This window comes from Dermacentor silvarum, chromosome 2 (genome assembly GCF_013339745.2).
Source record: "Dermacentor silvarum isolate Dsil-2018 chromosome 2, BIME_Dsil_1.4, whole genome shotgun sequence".
NCBI classification, from domain to species: domain Eukaryota; kingdom Metazoa; phylum Arthropoda; class Arachnida; order Ixodida; family Ixodidae; genus Dermacentor; species Dermacentor silvarum.
In genome coordinates this window covers 21,722,054-21,741,768 of record NC_051155.1, presented here as the reverse complement: position 1 = coordinate 21,741,768, position 19,715 = coordinate 21,722,054, and the positions used below count along the sequence as shown (strand labels likewise).

Sequence of the window (19,715 nt, the reverse complement as noted above, 5' to 3'; positions counted from 1 at the left end):
CGGTGTGCACGCGCGAGATGTCCACCCGGCTGCTGTCGCGGGCGCTCCGTGCGCCGGCGACAGGCGAGCGCCCACGGGAGAAGGTGGCAGCGTGTGCTCCCCCACAAGGGTTACCAATGCATTGGGTTCTATGGGAGCTGTGCTGGGACTGGCCGAAAACGACGTAACAGCCGGGAAAGCGCAGCCCCTGGGAACGTAACAGCGGGGTTCTACTGTAACACTATACAACGCTACAACGCTGTCGTGACGCTCGCTCTTCGTTTCCGATGCCTCACGCTCGTGCGAAACGACACGCGTCCACGCATCCAGTACCTGGTGTGACATTCCAAGGATGAGTGCTTCGACGAAAACGGAAAACGGGTGCACGTTACAATTGAGGGCGCGTTAGAATCGAGTAAATACGGTAAGCGTTTCTTTTTCAAATTTTCGTGCCGAACCTGCACATAACGAAATCCTCTTTATAACAAAGTTTTTCGGGAATTTGTCAATTTCGTTATATCCAGGTTTAACTGTAGTTTCTCACAACAGCTCTGCCATCCCCCTATTTTGATTTTTTCATGCAGCCCTGTTATAACAATTATCGGTCATAACAATGAAATTTTCATGGCACTTGATGTGATTTTGTTTGTCGTCACTGATCTCGGAGGCGTGCGGGTGGTAAAAGAGATGGGATTGGAAGACACATGGCAACACAGCAAGCAGACTTTTAATCACACTCAACAGAAAAAACCCTCAAACTAAAAACTCAAGTACACGCTGAACTAGAACACAATGCATAAATAAATGTTAACAAAAATATACAACCTAAATCTATCCACGTACATGCCCTTAACTTCGCCTACGCTAGTCCTGGGCGTTTCCTACACCAAAGTCTGGCATTACTGGCCTACTGTTGTGACGATACAAGAAAGTCGTTCTTACAAAGTTCGTCGATGCGCGTATCCTCCCGGCCGGGGACTTCTCAAATCGTAAACGTCGTTGTACTTGCCGACTGTCGCATAAACATTGCTGCATTGGAGTCAGTCCGCCCACTCGTTCGTCTCCGAAGCTTGGTTAACCCGGTCGCTGTTGCTGACGTGGCAGGGAGGCTCGACGGATTAGGCCTAACGACGGTCTCGCCCGTTGCTTCCGTCTATCTCTCTTCTCAAGTGCCGACGTGGCGCTCCGGGGATTATCAAACGCGCTGGTCTGCCGATGAAGGGGGATCCTCTCTGGAGTGCCTGGCCATGTGATGCGGCAGCTGGTCCAAGTAGCCTCGCTCGAACATCTCCGAGGTCGACGGCTGCACCTCGGACTGCCCGCGTCACGAACTCGGCCGAACCTCCAAGTCTCTCGTCACCAGAGCGTAGCTGACGATGCGTCCTTCCCGGCCCAGAGCCACGTCGATAATGACAGCTCAGCCTCGCTTCTCCCGTGACCATACCTCGGATCACGCGCCTTGCGCGCTCGCGCCATTCGGAACGCTCGGTGCACATCGTCTTTCTCTTCTTTTATTTCGCCGCGGGGCCCTTACTCATGACACTTGAATATTGTTATAAGTGGGTTCGACTGTAGTAACATTTTTTTTTCGCTGCCCCTTGAAAAATGTATCAATGGGATTCCAGTGTATATGCTGCCTCTATTTTTTCCCAGTACAACCACACAGTTTCTGATTACAATACTGAAGGCAAATAGCAATATAAAGATAAATCTCACTAGTGGTCTCAGTTTTCAGCAAATAGAAACCTCCAGTTTCCATATCACAGCACCAACAAGAACATTGATCAGCTGGAAACATTAAAAATGACAGAAACTCACACAGGCTTTGAAGAGGGAAGAGCCCGATACCTTCGTTGTTCAGGAATGCACCAGACTCTGAAAAACAAAAAACAAAGGCATGTGTTAACTCGATTGCAGTGCCACGGAAGTCACTGTGAAGAGCATGCTAGATGAGACCTTTCAACCGGCCATTTTATCTCAGTATGATGCTTTTGACGTCTACAACACCGACAAGACGGCCTTTTTGTTATCAGCTGCTGCCAAGTAAGATTTTGTCCCTGTAAATCAAAAGTGCCACAGTGGCAAGCGGCAGTGATAACTATAAACATGGACGGCAGTGATAACTGTGTCCCGTTAATTATTGGGAAAGAGATAAGCTGCACTGCTTCAGTGGAAAAAAGAGCATGCTGCTGAAGTATATGTCCAGCACAAAGGCATGGATGATCCGAAGCATATTCAGCAACTGGCTCATGGATTCTGATGAAGCTATGTGCAGGCGGGGTAGAAATACCTGCCTGATTTTGGATAATTGCTCGGCGTACCATACTGAGGACCTAGGACTCACCAATGTGGAACTTGAATAGCTGCTGACCAACTGCATTTCCTTGGTCCAGCCACTGGACCAAGGAATAATTAATAGCATAAAGTGCGCTTATTGCATGCGGGTCATCGAGAGGATGCTACTGAACATCGAGCTCAATAGGGAAACAAATATTGATGTGTTTATGGCCCTTGAGGTGCTTGCGCGGTTTTGGGAAGACAATGAAGGGTAAAACTGTCGCAAACTGATTCAGGAAGGCAGGCCGGAGCAAGCCAGCATTGCCATAGTCAAGGACGACAGCGGCGAAGGATGTTTGGATCCCATCAGACATTGTCAACTTGTGGGAGTGGCTCTGCAAGCAAGGCGGTGTGCCAGGCAACGTGACCCTCAAGGACTTCACATGCAGCAATGCCCAAGCAGTCGCAACAGAAGGCTGGAATATGACATATTCATTAAGAGCGTAAGGGAAAAGCATGTGCTGGTTAGGCCCAATGACGCATTCAAAAGAACAGCGCATTCAAAAGAACAAGCCTTGACAGCTCTGTTGACTTACGAAAAAGACATAGCGCCAACGCTCATCAAGAAACGTCAGATGAAGCTGACTGACTTCTTCAGGGCATCGTGAACTAGATTTCTGTAAATAAATGTGCTGCCATTCGTGGTTCAGCTTGTTCTCTTTACATTTATTTTATACTTGATTTTATTACGGAGGATGAATCATATTTTTTTACACTTGTATTCAATTTATAGGCGCCACCTAACGACGACTGCGGGTACAACGCGTGGTCAACCATGGCATCCGATATTTACGGCGACAGGCCACACGCAACTTAGGACAACGTGAGCAAAGCCACTGAATTGCTCTTGGCGCGATCTGCACTGCACACTCCGGCTCCACGCTCGACCTTGACCTTCTTGCGGTAATTTGTTTATAAGTACCTACTAACATGATACTATCCAGCAGGAATGTTCTGGGAACCTGTGTAATGGTTTTTACTGCTGGAACTTCAAAACCGCAAACTTTAACGAAATTTGGATTTATCGAAGTTTTTTGCTGAAAGTACAACTTCATTAGATCGACGTCTGACTGTATATGTCTCTTTTTTTTATAGTCCTAATGCATAAGCTGAAACTCATAAGTCGGCTCCTCAATATAACCAATTAGGGGTGTGCGAATACCGAATAGTAAGTCTTGAATCACGGACTTGTCGATGGTTGGATGACGTCATCATTGAGCATTTCTTCCAACTTGACGCTTAATCGCCTCCCGCTCCATAGGTGAGACGCGGTATGGGTGCTAACGAACAGGCCATGCCGACTCCTCTGTAACTATCCGGTGTTGCGTAATGGAGGTGCGTTGGACTTTAGATTCTGTGGAAAAACAGCCAGAGAATTCTGTCACTAGGCCCAGTAGCTGATCCTTCTGTACATCTGCTGAGTCAGCATTAATGTGGACGCGGGTACTCAGGCTGGCGTGAGTTCTTGCATCCGGTGAAGTCACTTGTAACGTGCCGACGTCGGAGAAGTCAGCAATGTCGTTCAGAAAGGCCACAGCTGTACCTTGAGGGACGTGCCGATACTCATGGCTGAAGTTTGTCAACAAAACTTGCCTTTGTATTCGAACAAGGCCCCGGGCGATACAGATGTGTCTTTCGAGCAACAGCGGGATATTTGCCTCGGCAATACCCTCATAGTCGTCGAATGCGTCGCAGGTTACGAGGGTCAATACGCTGCTCCTTGGCGGCACCGTGATGTTCTCGTCGACAATCCTCAAGGCGTTGACATACGTGTCGTCAGTGCTGCTCCCTGCTAAGGCCTGCGTCGTTGAAAACGTGACCAGGGACTTCTGTAAGTTTATCACGGCTCCATTAGCCTGCAGAAAGTCCATTCCCAGAATTAGGTCCCTCGAACAGCTTGGGAGGATAACGAAATCGCCGAGGTACGTAAACCCACGAATGCTCACTCGCGCTGTGCATCTTCCTATCGGGGTTAGCAGATGGCCTCCTGCAGTGCGAATCTGCGACCCAGTCCACTCGGTAGAAACTTTCTTCAGCTTGCAGGCAAGGTCCATGCTCCTGAGGTGTCCGCTCCAGTGTCGATTAACGCTGTTATTTCTTCGTCGTCTACGGTGACGGGAATGTTCGACGTTATTACCTCTCGTATGGTGTTTGACTGCGTCTGTACGTCTGCGTCGTTGTTTTCGTCGTTGTCGTCGTAGTGGAGGATCTTGCGCACAGTCGACGTCAGGAGGTCGCTGAACTCAGTTTTCCCGAGCCGCCGGGCTAGGCGAGCGGCGTCTGAGAGCGCCGCGAGAGAAGGCTTGGCTTGGTGATGGTGACCTGTAACGAGCAGGAGACGACGAACGGGGCTCGTGCCATCGTTGATCACCATTGCGACGATTCGCGACGAAACTCTCTATTTTCGGCGGCCGCTCACCAGGTCGTGGACGAGGTGCATTTGGGGCGAATCCTCAGAGCCCCACATGACCATAAGGACACATTCTGTAGATGTGCCCGGCTTCGCCACAATGGTAACAAAGGGGCTTGTAGTCTGCGGTGCTCCAGACGTCGCTCTTCGTAGTTCTTGCTTCGGCGATGTGCGGTGTGCTGCAAGGCCTGAAGCTAACGTCCAATTGCTGAGCGGAGTGTACCATGCTATACGCACTTGAGGGTGGTGGACGGCGTACTGCTTCTGCGTAACTCATTTCAGGACGCCGTCTCTGCTGTGGTTCCTCGTACTGTTCAGGAACATGGACGGCCTGTCAGACCTCGGCGCACACCATTTCCGCAATCGAAAGTTGTCCCATAGAGGCAGCGGTCGTCTGCATCTTCTGCAGTTCCTCCTTGATGACAGCCCTGATGAGTTCGCGCAAGGCGCCGACGTCGTTGCCGAGGGTAACGGGAGAGAGCTCCCTTGAAATCGCGGCGTCGCGGTTGTATTGTCTGGCCCGTTGTTGAAGGGCCTTTTCCATGGTGGTGGCTTCGTCGTGGAACTCTGCCACTGTCGTCGGCGGATTCCGAATGAGGCCAGCAAAGATTTCCTCTTTGACGCCGCGCATTAGGTGGCGCACCTTCTTTGCTTCAGTCATAGAGGGGTCCGCACGTCTGAAGAGCCGATTCATGTCTTCTACGTACGCCGTCACTCGCTCATTCGGGCCTTGGATTCTCGATTCCATTGCTAACTCCGCCCTCTCCTTCCTGTCCGCCCTGGCGAAGGCATTGAGGAACTGCCGACGAAATTCTTCCCATGACGTCAGTGTCGCCTCGTGGTTCTCAAACCATATTTTAGCGGAATCTTCAAGAGCGAAGTACACGTATCGAAGCTTACGCTCGTGGGTTCAGTCGTTGACGTTGGCGACCCGGTCAAAATGGTCAAGCCAGTCGTTGGCGCCCTCTGAAGCACTCCCGTGGAAATGATTCGGCGTCCGGATCTGATTGACGACCACGTGCGATGCTGCAGTAGCGGCAGGAGGTGGTTGGTTCGTCATTCTACTTCGTTCGGGTAGCAGACCGTGCTGTGGCTGGAGTCCTTGGAGACGTCGGCTGGTACGTACGTGCACAGGGGTAAGCTCGGCCGAACTACTCGTCGGGCTTTGGTCTGGGTACGCTCCGGAGATCTTAACATCGACCGTACCCAGCACCTCCACCAGAAATGTCACCCAGCTAGTATAGCTAGAATAGTTGGCCAGCAGCAGATAGGCAAAAAAACACGTCAGCCTTTAATAATGGCTGGACCTCGGAGAGCGCGCGCGCAACCACGAACTTCGTCGTTCTCGCCTCAAGGGGCCAGTGTCACCACGTGCCAACTTATTTCGCGTCAATATTGGTATCTTTATATGTGGAATGCACCGTATTGCATAGCTTCCTTTACACAAGGTTGTGCTCATGTGCGAAATAATTCCCAAAATGACCTCACATTCAAAATAGCACTGCATACTTTTAACTGCATCTCTTGTCGTCTCGTCGGAAACAGTAACGTGCACTGGAACAGTGATATCTACCTATTTGTTCTTCAATAGGATCATAGTCTTCACCCCAAACGTCACTGATGTTTTAAACTGTCTCCTTAGAGCACGTAAGAAGGGCATCATCTGAGGGCAGGCTTATTCAAGTCAGTTTGAACAAAGCATTAGTGGCAGCCTGAGTGCAAGATCCTACCTACTCCGTAGTGCCCTTTTCCTCCTCAGGGTTCATGACTTGCACATAGCAAAGTCCTCATGATAGTGACACGTATACATGTTTGTCTTTCACCGGTGGCCGCTTTCCACCGGCTAACAAATGTTATCGCTCGGCGCAGGACGCACCTGTATCGGAAGTTTCTGGAACGTTATCGATGCTTCTTTCCGTTGCCTGTTTTCACCGATGCTTATGTTATCTGATTGTATGACCGAGGCGAATTGTCTAGAACTTTCTGGAAGACCCGCGGGCATCAGGGATTAATCTGGAACCTTCGATGACTCAGGCATAAAAGCCGACGTGTTTCACCGCAGATCACATTTTCGACGATTGCCGACTGTGTTCACCGCTATCGTTCTGCTTTGAGTGTAGCTTGCTTTTGTGGGCACAGGTTCGCCCAATAAACAACCAGTTTCGTCATACACCGTTTAACGACTGTTTACTTCAGCGTCACTACTACGTGACATCTGGTGGAGGTGCTTTTGTGTCCATGCAGCGGACGCCCCCGAAAAGCCGTGATCCAAGCCCGAACCTCGAAGAAAGTACCAACGTCGTCTCGGAGCATCGAGCAAGCCTCAGGCTACAAAACCAACCCCCGAGTACGGACTTCTTCCCGAGAAGACCAGGAAGTGCACGGCCACGATGACCGCATCAACCATGACAGCCTCAGTGCCGCCTACACCGATCTTGTTACAGCACCCCCGGGAGCCACCGACGTTCCGTGGATCAACATTTGAGGATCGGGAAAGCTGGCTGGAGACGTATGAAAGGGTCGCTGTATTTAACAACTGGAACAGCGACGAGAACCTGCGCCACGTCTTCATCTCATTGGAAGATGCTGCCAGGACGTGGTTCGAGAATCGGGAGTCAACCTTGACAACATGGGACCTGTTCCGCCATGGCTTCCTGCAGACCTTCACAAGCGTTGTGCGCAAGGAAAGGGCCGAAGTTCTCCTAGAAGCCCGGGTACAGCTGCCCAACGAGAACATCACGATTTTCACGGAGGAGATGACTCGCCTGTTCAAGCACGCCGACCCCGACATGCCAGAAGAGAAAAAAGTTCACTTCTTGATGAGGGGTGTCAAGCAAGAGCTCTTCGCGGGATTGATATGCAACCCGCCAAAGACTGTTGATGAATTTATTTCCGAGGCCACAACCATTGAGAAGACGCTCGACGTGCGGACAACGCAATACAACCGCCGAACGCTGGCCGCCAACAACATCGACGTTCAAGCACTTGGCAGCAACGACCTGCGCGAGACCATCAGAGCGGTCGTTCGCGAGGAACTGCAGAAGTTCTTCCCCAAGTCGCAGCTTCAAGTGGCATCTATCGCCGACATCGTCAAAGAGGAAGTTCAACGCTCATTTGGAGTTCCCGATGTGCAGCCGCAATCGCCGCAACCCCGGCCGGAAGCGCTGACCTACGCCGCCGTCGCCCGTCGTCAAGGCCCCCTTCAGCGCTCGCGCCAGGGCCCCGTAACGCCGCAGTTCCGACGTCCACCACCGCTGCCGCCAGCACGCCCGTCCGTCGTCCAGCGCATCTACCCGAGAAAGACGGACATTTGGCGTGCCCCCGACCACTGCCCGCTCTGCTATCACTACGGGGAAGCTGGTCATGTCTACCGCCGATGCCCATACCGCGAGATGGGCCTACGAGGGTTCGCCGTCAACGCGCCACGTCCACAACTTGGGGAGTGGCCACGTGACATCGCCGACTACCTCGCCGGAGCCCAGTGGCAACCACGACGACCCTCACGCTCGCCGTCACCAGGATGCTACTTGTCACCGCAGCACCGACCATACACTGGCCCAGCCAGGGGCCGGTCCGTGAGCCCCTATCCGGAAAACTAAAAGCAGCAACCAATGGAGGTGCGGTTGCTGTACGACGCAATGCCGAAGATCCTCCGCCGCCATCGAAGAATATTCGCGAATCATCACGACGAGATATCTGCACGCCGCCTGGCAAGAGCCTTGACGACAACACTTCGCCGCCGAAAGAAGACCTGCCGACGTGACATAGCAGCAGCGGAGCAAGCCGACGCAGCCGTGATCCGACGCCACGTCTTAACTGCAACGCCAGACGACGGTCTACCGACTTAGACGTGCTAATCGATGGTCATAACGTCACCGCTCTCGTCGACACTGGAGCCGACTATTCCGTCTTCAGTGGCCCGTTCGCCGCCAAGTTGAAGAAGGTGAAAACAGCCTGGCAAGGACCCGATATCAGGACAGCAGGAGGCCACCTAATAACGCCGACTGGAATCTGCACAGCACGAGTCACGGTAAACAACCGCACTTACCCGGCGAGCTTCGTAATTCTGCAGCACTGCTCCAGGGATGTCATCCTAGGCATGGACTTTCTAAATCAACACGGTGCAGTCATCGACTTAAGGTCCAAGTCGATAACGCTTTCAACGCACAACGCGATACCACCGGATACAAGCATAAGTTACCATGCCTTGAATGTGCTTGAAGAACAAGTCACCGTTCCGCCTCGCTCCAGCGTAATGATTTCCTTCGGTACCGAAGTGCCTGCAGACATGGAGGGCGTCATCGAGGGCGATCATCACTTACTGCTCGACCGTGAAATTTGCGTCGCTAGAGGCATAGCTGAGCTACGTGCAGGGAAAGCAAGGGTGATGCTCACGAACTTCAGCTCCGAATACAAGCACATTAACAAAGGCACCACGGTCGCCTACATCGACGAAATAGTACAAGCCAGCAGTGTTTTCACCTTCACGGATTCCAGTGCGCCTGCAATGACGACTATAGTACCTGTGCCAACTTTCGACGTCAATCAGAACCTTCCCAGGCATAAGAAAGAACAACTAAAAGCTCTGCTCCTGCAATACAAGGACTGCTTCTCGTCGTCGTCAAAAGTTCGACAAACCCCTGTCGCCAAGCACCGCATCATAACCGACGAAAATGTCCGCCCACTCCGTCAGAGCCCGTACCGAGTTTCGGCGCGCGAACGCGAGGCCATAAGGCAACAAGTTGACGAAATGCTACGCGACGACATCATCCAGCCATCCAAGAGTCCGTGGGCGTCCCCCGTGGTGTTAGTGAAGAAGAAGGATGGAACCCTACGTTTCTGCGTCGATTATCATCGTCTCAACAAGATCACGAAGAAGGACGTATACCCCCTCCCACGGATTGACGACGCCTTGGATGACTCTACAACGCAAAGTATTTTTCGTCGATGGACCTCAAAACCGGCTACTGGCAAATCGAAGTCGACGAGAGGGACCGGGAGAAGACTGCCTTTATAACACCAGACGAACTGTTCGTGTTCAAGGTCATGCCGTTTGGTCTTTGCTCGGCACCTGCGACTTTCCAACGCGTCATGGATACAGTACTGGCAGGCTTGAAGTGGCAGACTTGCCTCGTCTATTTGGACGACGTCGTCGTGTTTGCTTCAAACTACGAAAAACATCTGCGGCGCCTTGAAACAGTTCTTCAAGCAATCAAAACCTCCGGACTCACGTTAAAGCCAGAAAAGTGCCGCTTCGCATATGAGGAGCTCTTGTTTTTGGGGCACGTCATCAACAAGCCTGGAGTGCGCCCCAACCCTCAGGAAACTGCGGCCATCTCCAACTTTTCTCCGCCCGCTGACAAGAAGGCAGTGCGTAGATTTCTTGGACTGTGCGCCTATTACAGGCGCTTCGTCAAGAATTTTTCACGGATCGCTGAGCCACTGACGTATCTCACGAAGGCCGACGTCGAGTTCAAGTGGGAGACGGCGCAAGTCGAAGCATTTGAAGAACTGAAGCGACGCCTGCAATCGCCGCCAATACTTGCGCATTTCGACGAAAACGCCGATACCGAAGTCCACACCGACGCAAGCAGCGTAGGACTCGGCGCCGTGCTTGTGCAGAGGACTGACGGACTAGAAAGGGTTGTAAGTTACGCTAGCCGGTCGCTATCGAAGGCGGAAGCAAATTATTCCACAACAGAAAAGGAGTGCCTCGCCATCATCGGGGTACATCAAAGTTTTGCCCCTACCTTTATGGCAGGCCCTTTAATGTTGTGAGCGACCACCACGCCTTGTGTTGGCTAGCTAACTTGAAGGATCCTTCAGGTCGACTCGCACGATGGAGTCTGAGACTTCATGCATTCGACATCACCGTCGTTTACAAGTCCGGACGAAAGCACTCTGACGCCGACTGCTTGTCTCGCGCCCCCGTCAAACCGCCGCCACAGGACGACCAGGATGATGACACTTTCTTGGGACCCATCAGTGCCGACGAATTCGCCAAACAACAGCGAGCCGACCCGGAACTAAGGAGCCTTGTAGACTACCTGGAAGGCAAGACCGTCATTGTGCCCAAGGTGTTCAGGCGAGGATTGGCGTCGTTTTTCTTGCAAGACGACATTCTCCTAAAGAAGAACTTCTCGCCTCTCCGAGCCAACTACCTCCTCGTGGTACCCTCAGCATTGCGCCCAGAGGTTCTGCAAGCACTCCATGACGACCCAACGGCTGGACACCTCGGTTTTTCCCGCACGCTCGCAAGGATACAAGAAAAATATTACTGGCCTCGCCTCTCTGCCGACGTCGCCCATTACGTAAGGACATGCCGAGACTGTCAGCGACGCAAAACACCGCCGACAAGGCCAGCCGGACTTCTGCAGCCGATCGAGCCACCTCGCCGACCGTTCCAGCAGATCGGGATGGACTTACTGGGGCCTTTTCCAACGTCGACGTCCGGGAATAAATGGATCGTCGTAGCTACGGACTACCTCACCTGCTACGCCGAAACAAAAGCCTTGCCCAAAGGCAGTGCTGCCGAGGTAGCCCGATTCTTCGTTGAGAACATCCTCCTGCGTCACGGTGCCCCAGAAGTCCTCATCACCGACAGAGGTACAGCCTTCACGGCTGAACTAACTCAAGCCATCCTGCGCTACAGCCAGACAAGCCATCGCCGGACCACCACCTACCACCCGCAGACGAATGGCCTCACCGAGCACCTAAATTAGACCATCGCCGACATGCTGGCAATGTACGTCGACGTCGAACACAAGACGTGGGACGCCATAATTCCGTACGTGACCTTCGCATACAACACGGCCATGCAAGAAACGACGCACATGGCACCGTTCAACCTGGTCTACGGAAGGAAACCGGCAACGACGCTTGACGCCATGTTACCGGATGTTTTCGACGAAGAAAATCTCGACATTGCCACCTATTTGCAGCGTGCTGAAGAAAGTCGACAGCTCGCCCGCCTGCGCATCAAGAACCAGCAGAGAACCGACAGCCGACACTACAATCTTCGACGACGCTACGTCGAGTACCAGCCCGGAGACTGTGTTTGGGTCTGTACTCCAATACGCCGACGAGGACTTAGCGAGAAACTCTTACGCTGTATTTCGGACCATATAAGATCATCCGACGTATTGGCGCACTGGACTATGAGGTCGTGCCAGACGGTATTTCGCAATCACAGCGGCGCCGCGCACGACCTGAAGTCATCCACGTGGTGCATCTTAAGCCTTTCTACGCCCGCTGACGAACTTAGGTCCTTTGTTGCTTTGTTATTGTTGTCCCTTTCTGTACGCGTGGTTTTGTTTTCGCTTTCGTGTTTGTAGCATCGGGACGATGCTTTTTAAGGGGAGGGTATTGACACGTATAAATGTTTGTCTTTCACCGGTGGCCGCTTTCCACCGGCTAACAAATGTTATCGCTCGGCGCAGGACGCGCCTGTATCGGTAGTTTCTGGAACGTTATCGATGCTTCTTTCCGTTGCCTGTTTTCATCGACGCTTATGTTATCTGATTGTATGACCGAGGCGAATTGTCTAGAACTTTCTGGAAGACCCGCGGGCATCAGGGATTAATCTGGAACCTTCGATGACTCAGGTATAAAAGCCAAATCGTTTCGCCGCTGATTAGATTTTCGCCGATCGCCGAATGTGTTCGCCGCTATCGTTGTGCTTTGAGTGTAGCTTGCTTTTGTGGGCACAGGTTCGCCCAATAAACAACCAGTTTCGTCATACACCGTTTTACGACTGTTTACTTCAGCGTCACTACTACGTGACAATAGAAACACCGTTGCAACTCGACATCTTTCCATTTATTTTCCCATAATTGCCTGATGGATTGAATTTGCTTCAGTATTCATAAGCATCACAATTTGATATGTTTATCGGACATTTCCTGTACCATATGCCAATAAGGTAAGTGATAGTTTCATTCAAAGTTTCATTTAACTGGAGTTTACAAAAAAATGGGTTCTGTTTAACTCAAGTTTGTTACTATCGTCCCTATGGGTGGCCAACCAAAGTTGAGACAATTGTTCCGTTTATCTGGCATTCCCGTTTAAGCGAGTTCCATTAGTCTGGAGTCCACTGTATGTTGTATGCAGACCCGTTGTAACGGGCATGAACTGTACTCCACAACCTATGCATAAAATGTAGGTGAAAAACAACAAGCGACCACTATGGTTTCGCAATCTGGCAGCAGTTACATCAGGGCACATTTGCCAAAACGGATTTCACAATGAACAGTACAGTTTGAGGGGCCTTTGTTCAGTTTTATTTTTTAGATTTTTTTTCAAGATGAATTCTCTAATAAACTGTAGAGTTTTTCATAGCATTCATTGCTCTTTTAAAAAGCCAAACCAACTTCCAACTCTTCATGGTTTTCTTACAAAAAGTCTAGTGAACCGGCATTACACCATTGACAAAACCAATATGCCTGTTCTGACAGCATTATGCAAATGCTTTATTCTGCACACCCCATCATTGTAGAATGACTCCCTCTGTCTCTCAAGTGATTAGAGAAGCAGTGCTTGTCCACTGTGTGTTGCCTGTGATGACAGCCGCTTCATTACCTTTCTCAATATCCTCATAAACCTGGTCAATGAGTATATCCAAGGAACCCCGCTCCGCATCAGGGAGGTCAAGGTCATTGCAGTTTTTCACCCAGACACTCAGTGCACTGCAAAGAGCAAACAATGCACAGCTATAATTCACTTTGCCAATTCTTAGTGATGTGCTAATTGGGAATTACTTATCAGCATCTTCTTTAGCATAGTAAAGTAGGCTCAGCACCAGAAAATAAAAATTTTCAATTATACATACAGTGAAATCCCATTAATTCAAAATATCTTAATTCAAACCGACGAATAATTCGAACTGCTCTGTTGATCCCAGCAAAGTTTTGTGCATTTGAATGCAGAAAAACTCTCATGCATTAAAACTGCAAAAACCACGCAACAGTTATTTCTAACAAAATTTTCCACTCCCATGGACCAACTTTCAGACAAGCCCGAGACAAAGGTGAATGTTTCATGCATCACTATCTACCGGAATATCGCATGCCATAAAAATGACACAGAAAGGCGTGCATGAAGCAGAGGCTGAATCGGAGCAGGCAGGCTTTTTAAAAGGAGCAGGAAGGAGCCCCAGTGTGCGCTTGATCACATTACCATGAGCTCACCTATGCCCCTCTAGAGCCAAGCATGCGCTTGATCACCTTAGCGCACGCTCACCAGCACTGCCCTCCTTTCCTGACGCACGCTTTTCACATTACCACACGCTCAATCACGTCATCTCAAACAATGGGCACACGGTAGACAGCGCGCATCAAGCCACCATCCTTCTCGGCTTACCCTCGCACGTTTTTCCTTGACCCATAGCAAACAGCACGAGGTGCACTTTGACCTTTAACGGAACCTAGGCTTCTTCCGGCACATGTTGTCGCGTGCTGATGGAGGAAAGACAAGACCTTTTTAAAGACAGCCCAGTGATGGTATCGGTTTTCGTGCTGTACCACACAACCGAACGAGAGCTAATTTCTGGTGCCCTTTGAGCTCGAATTAACCAGATTCTACTGCACTTGCGTGCATCAAGTGAATGCGTAAGCAATCACGTGCGAGTGTATTACTGCTACCAGACCCTGAACACATTTTCTTGAACTAGAGTAGAACTGAATTCAGCTAGCTGCTCTATTACTTGTTTTTTTGCATTCCATTTGTACAGCCCATTTTGTTTTTCCCAGGTGTCGCATCAAACTGGCATTACTGAAAATAAATAAATTCTATACTAGTATATAAACTTAGAACAAATATAAAGAAATTGCCTGTGGGAGATAGTGCAAATTCACCTCTTTCATTTCATTTAGTTACTGTAAAGACCCCTCACGGGGTTATTATATAAGGGGTGGGTATACACAAACAACAAAATACTCAAGATTGCATTCAGTCACATTCTCAGAAAAAGATGAGGGGTCGATGATGGCGACAATATTATGAGGAAGGCCATTTCAGTCTTTGGCACTGCACATGGAAAGAAAGACGCTGAAAAATTAACAGTTCGTACATGTGGACGAGAAACCTGCAATTGGTGACCGATGCGGTGAGGTATGAATGGGGGCGGGGTAATGTAAGGAGCGCTATTAAATGGTGAATAAAAAAGCTTGTGGAACAAAGTGTCCACATCCTTGTCGCTCGTGTTGCCCATTACCACGAGACAATGTGTTACTGTGCGTCAACATAATGTTTGCTACCCAGACTCTGCTTTGAAGGCAATAACACTGACTTCGTAGGAATAAGATGAGTGAATGAACCTAGCAGCTCAATTTTGCATCGCTTCAAGGTCATCTACGAGGCATGCTTGATGCCGTCACCATATGGCTGACACAAACTCTAGTTTCGAACGGATAAGCGATTTCATCATCATAATCATCATCATCCTATCTTTATGTCTATAGAAGGACAAAGTCCTCTCCCAGCGATCTCCAATTGCCCCTGTCTTGCGCTAGCGTCCGGACCCTGTCCGGACCCAGAGATTCTTAGCACCCTCTGCCACGTCGCAGGTCTGACCGCCGTCTTTGTGAGGTGCTCTGCATCCGCTGGGGACTGAGGGCCATGGGTCAATTGCAGGAGTCATTAGGGAGGTAGTGACCGAATACTGCACAACGGAGGCCAATTCCTGTTCTGGTGAGGGAGTGACTTTGTTGAAGCTCAGTGGGCCTTCGTAATTTGGTTGCACCTTGACTAGGTGGTGGCGTGGAGCAGAGGTAGAATACCCGGCTTCAAATCCGAAGGTCGTAAGTTCGAATCCTACTCCAGTCCACCACATTTTCAGGCATGGAGTGGTGCCTGACACCGGCAAGAAAAAAAATATATCGCCGAGAGCTAGTGGGGCTATACTAGTTAAGGTGCAACCAAACTAGGAAGGCCCACTAAGCTTCATCAAAGTCACTCCCTCTCCAGAACAGGAATTGGCCTCCCTGGTACAGTATTCGGCCACTACCTCCCTCATGACTCCGACAATTAACCCATGGCCCTCAGTTCCCAGTCGCTGCGGAGCACCTGACCAAGGCGGCGGTCAGACTTGCTACGCGACAGAGGGTGCTAAGAATCTCTGGGTCAAGACAAGCCGCCAATGGAAACTGAACCTGGCAACGTTTAACACGCGCACCCTCTCGAGTGAGGCTAGCTTAGCAGGACTATTTGAAGAATTATCAGGCATTTCCTGGGATATTATTGGCCTTAGTGAGGTTAGAAGAACTGGTGAGGCTTACACAGTGCTGACTAACGGCCACGTCCTCTGCTACAGAGGTTTTCCAGATAAGAAAGAATCCGGGGTAGGATTTCTAGTGCATAACAACATAGCCGGCAACATTGATGAATTCTACAGCATTAATGAGAGGGTAGCAGTCGTCGTAATAAAGCTGAATAGGAGGTACAAAATGAAGGTAGTACAAGCCTATGCCCCCACCTCTAGTCATGATGATGAAGAAATAGAACAGTTTTATGAAGATGTTGAACTAGCAATGAGAAAGGTGCAAACTCAGTATACTTTAGTCATGGGCGACTTCAATGCAAAAGTGGGGAAAAAGCAGGTTGGTGAGCAAGCAATTGGCAACTACGGCATAGATTCTAGGAATGCAAGAGGAGAGATGTTAGTAGAATTCGCGGAAAGGAATAGGCTCCGAATAATGAATACCTTCTTCAGGAAGCGCAGCAACAGGAAGTGGACCTGGAAAAGCCCTAATGGAGAAACAAGGAATGAAATAGATTTCATACTCTCTGCCGATCCAAGCATGTGCAGGATGTAGAAGTCTTAGGTAAGATAAAGTGCAGTGACCATAGGTTAGTGAGGTCTAGGATTTCTCTCAATTTGAAGAGAGAGAGAGTGAAATTAGTCAAGAGGAAACAGGCCAACCTAGCGGCAGTAAGTCTAAAAGCAGACCAATTCAGGCTGGTGCTTGCAAACAAATATGCAGCTTTAGAAAAGGAAGATAACGACAACATAGAGGTAATTAATGCAACCGTAACTAGGTTGATCTCAGAAGCAGCAATTGAAGTGGGAGGTAGGGCACCAAGGCAACCAGAAGGTAAGCTCTCCCAAGAAACAAAGGACGTAATAAAGAAACGACAGAAGATGAAAATGTCCAACTCAAGAGATCAGATAGAATTCGCTGAACTGTCAAAACTAATCAACAAGAAAAAAGTAAGGGATATTAGAAATTATAATATAGGAAAGATTGAGGAAGCCGTAAAATATAGACGCAGCATTAAATCAGTAAGAAGAAAGTTTGGCATAGGACAAGGCAAGATGTATGCACTGAAAGATAAGCATGGTAATATCATCAGCAATTTCGATGACATAGTAAAAGCAGCGGAAGAATTCTATGCTGACCTGTACAGTGCCCAAAACAGCCAAGCTACTTTCGTTCAAAATAGTTATGAGCCGGATACAGAGGCTCCTTCCATAACTAGCGCTGAAGTTAGAAGGGCCCTGAAAGACATGACCAGGGGAAAAGCTGCTGGAGAAGATTGAATAACACTCGATTTAATCAAATATGGAGGAGATATCATAATTTAAAAGCTTGCGGCCCTTTATACGCAACGCCTCACAACTTCAAGTGTACCAGAGAGCTGGAAGAACACCAACATTATACTAATCCATAAGAAGGGAGACGTTAAAGAACTGAAGAATTATAGACCCATTAGCTTGCTTTCAGTATTGTATAAAATATTCACCAAGATAACTTCCAGTAGAATCAGGGCAACACTTGACTTCAGCCAACCAAGAGAACAGGCTGGCTTCAGGAAGGGATATTCTACGATGGATCATATCCATGTCATAAATCAGGTAATCGAGAAATCTGCGGAGTACAATCAACCTCTCTACATGGCTTTCATAGATTATGAAAATGCATTTCATTCAGTAGAGATATCAGCAGACATAGAGGCATTGCGTGATCAAGGAGTACAGGAGGCATACGTGAATATCTTAGCAAACATCTACAAGGATTCCACTGCTACCTTGGTTCTCCACAAGAAAAGTAGAAAGTTACCTATCAAGAAAGGGGTCAGGCAAGGAGACACAATCTCTCCAATGCTATTCACTGCATGCTTAGAAGAAGTATTCAAGCTCTTAGACTGGGAAGGCTTAGGAGTGAGGATCAACGGCGAATATCTCGGCAACCTTCGGTTTGCAGACGACATTGTCCTATTCAGCAACAATGGAGACGAATTACAACAAATGATTGAGGACCTTAATCGAGAAAGTGTAAGAATTGGGTTGAAGATGAATATGCAGAAGACAAAAATAATGTTCAATAGCCTCGCAAGGGAACAAGAATTCAGGATCGCCAGTCAGGCTCTAGAGTCGGTAAAGGAGTACGCTTATCTAGGTCAATTACTCACAGGGGACCCTGATCACGAGAAAGAAATTTACAGAAGAATAAAATTGGGTTGGAGTGCATACGGCAGGCATTACCAAATCCTGACTGGGAGCTTACCACTGTCGTTGAAAAGAAAAGTGTACAATCATTGCATTCTATCGGTGCTAACATATGGGGCAGTAACTTGGAGGTTAACAAAGAAGCTCGAGAACAAGTTAAGGACCGCACAAAGAGCGATGGAACGAAAAATCTTAGGACTAACGTTAAGAGACAGGAAGAGAGCAGTGTGGATCAGAGAACAAACGGGGATAACCGATATTCTAGTTGACATTAAGCAGAAGAAATGAAGCTGGGCAGGCCATGTAATGCGTAGGATGGATAACCGGTGGAACATTAGGTTTACAGAATGGATACCAAGAGAAGGGAAGCGCAGTCGAGGTCAGCAGAAAACCAGATGGGATGATGAAGTTAGTAAATTTGCAGGCGCAAGATGGAATACGCTAGCGCAAGACAGGGGTAATTGGAGATCGCAGGGAGAGGCCTTCGTCCTACAGTGGACATAAAATATAGGCTGATGATGATGATGATGACTAGTATAGCCCCACTAGCTCTCAGCAATATATTTTTTTGCCGGTGTCAGGCGCAACTCCATGCCTGAAAATGTAGTTCAATGGAGGAGGATTCAAACTTGCGACCTTCAGATTAGAAGCCGGGTGTTCTAACTGTGCTCCACGCCACTACGTAAGAGATATAGGATGGTAATTTAAAATGTTGGGGCGCGTGTTGAAAGTGACACTTCAGAAAACCATGATCTCTGTTTACTGATATGACGTTAGTAACATGCGCATGCCATGAAAGATCACTAGACAAAACAACACCTAGGTATTTGAATTATGTTACTGGTTGTATAGGCTCATTAGCAATTGTGTACAGCACGGGTTCTCAAAGTGGGTTCCGCGGAACCGAGGGATTCCACAGGCCCCTCCTCGGGGTTCCGTGAGCCAAAGATAAATATTTCCTGGTTCCGCAATCGCCAAGTCCGCATCGCCATCAGCAGAAATCGTAAGTGACAGCAACGCCAGAACGCTTCGTGCCTATTGCGCCTTTAAAGCCTTTATTCTTATGTTTGTCGCCGCGCATAACACCGCATTGGCGACTGGCTAGGTGCCTTCATAACTGCGCATTGGACATTCATGATCGCGTCAATACCCACCACGGTTTCGTCTGCAGCGGTTGCGCTACACAGTAGTTTCGTTTTGACTCGGTGCATGCGTCGGCCGGGTGCCTTCAAAAATTCGCAGTCGCCATCTATGAACACGGCGATTGCGACCGCGGCTTCATCTGCAGTTGTTGCAGCAAGTGGTAGTTTCATTTTGTGTTGGTGCGCACGTCAGCCGCCTGCCTTCAGAACTGCAAGGTCAACGTCAATAGCGGCCGCGGTTTTGTCCACAGCGGTTGCGGCAAACAGTAGTTTCGTTTTGACTCAGCGCAAAGATGTCGAGGATGAAGCGCACCGTCTACATCGCAATGGACGGGCAAATTGTTGGCAACCAGCTCACTCGCTAAAAAATTTCAAGCAGGAACTCCTCCAGGGGTTGTTTAAG

General features: G+C 49.3%; 1 protein-coding gene across 1 annotated transcript in view; it reads right to left on the bottom strand.

Annotated features, from left to right (window-relative positions):
- LOC119441354 (histone-lysine N-trimethyltransferase SMYD5) overlaps window positions 1-19,715 on the bottom strand; it is a 102,588-nt gene that overhangs the window by 35,688 nt on the left and 47,185 nt on the right. The window contains exons 6-7 of the mRNA XM_037705967.2: window positions 13,304-13,410; window positions 1,798-1,854 (exon numbers count right to left, since the gene is read on the bottom strand). Of these exons, the coding sequence (XP_037561895.1) occupies window positions 1,798-1,854; window positions 13,304-13,410 (164 nt within the window). The remainder of the gene's footprint in view (window positions 1-1,797; window positions 1,855-13,303; window positions 13,411-19,715) is intronic.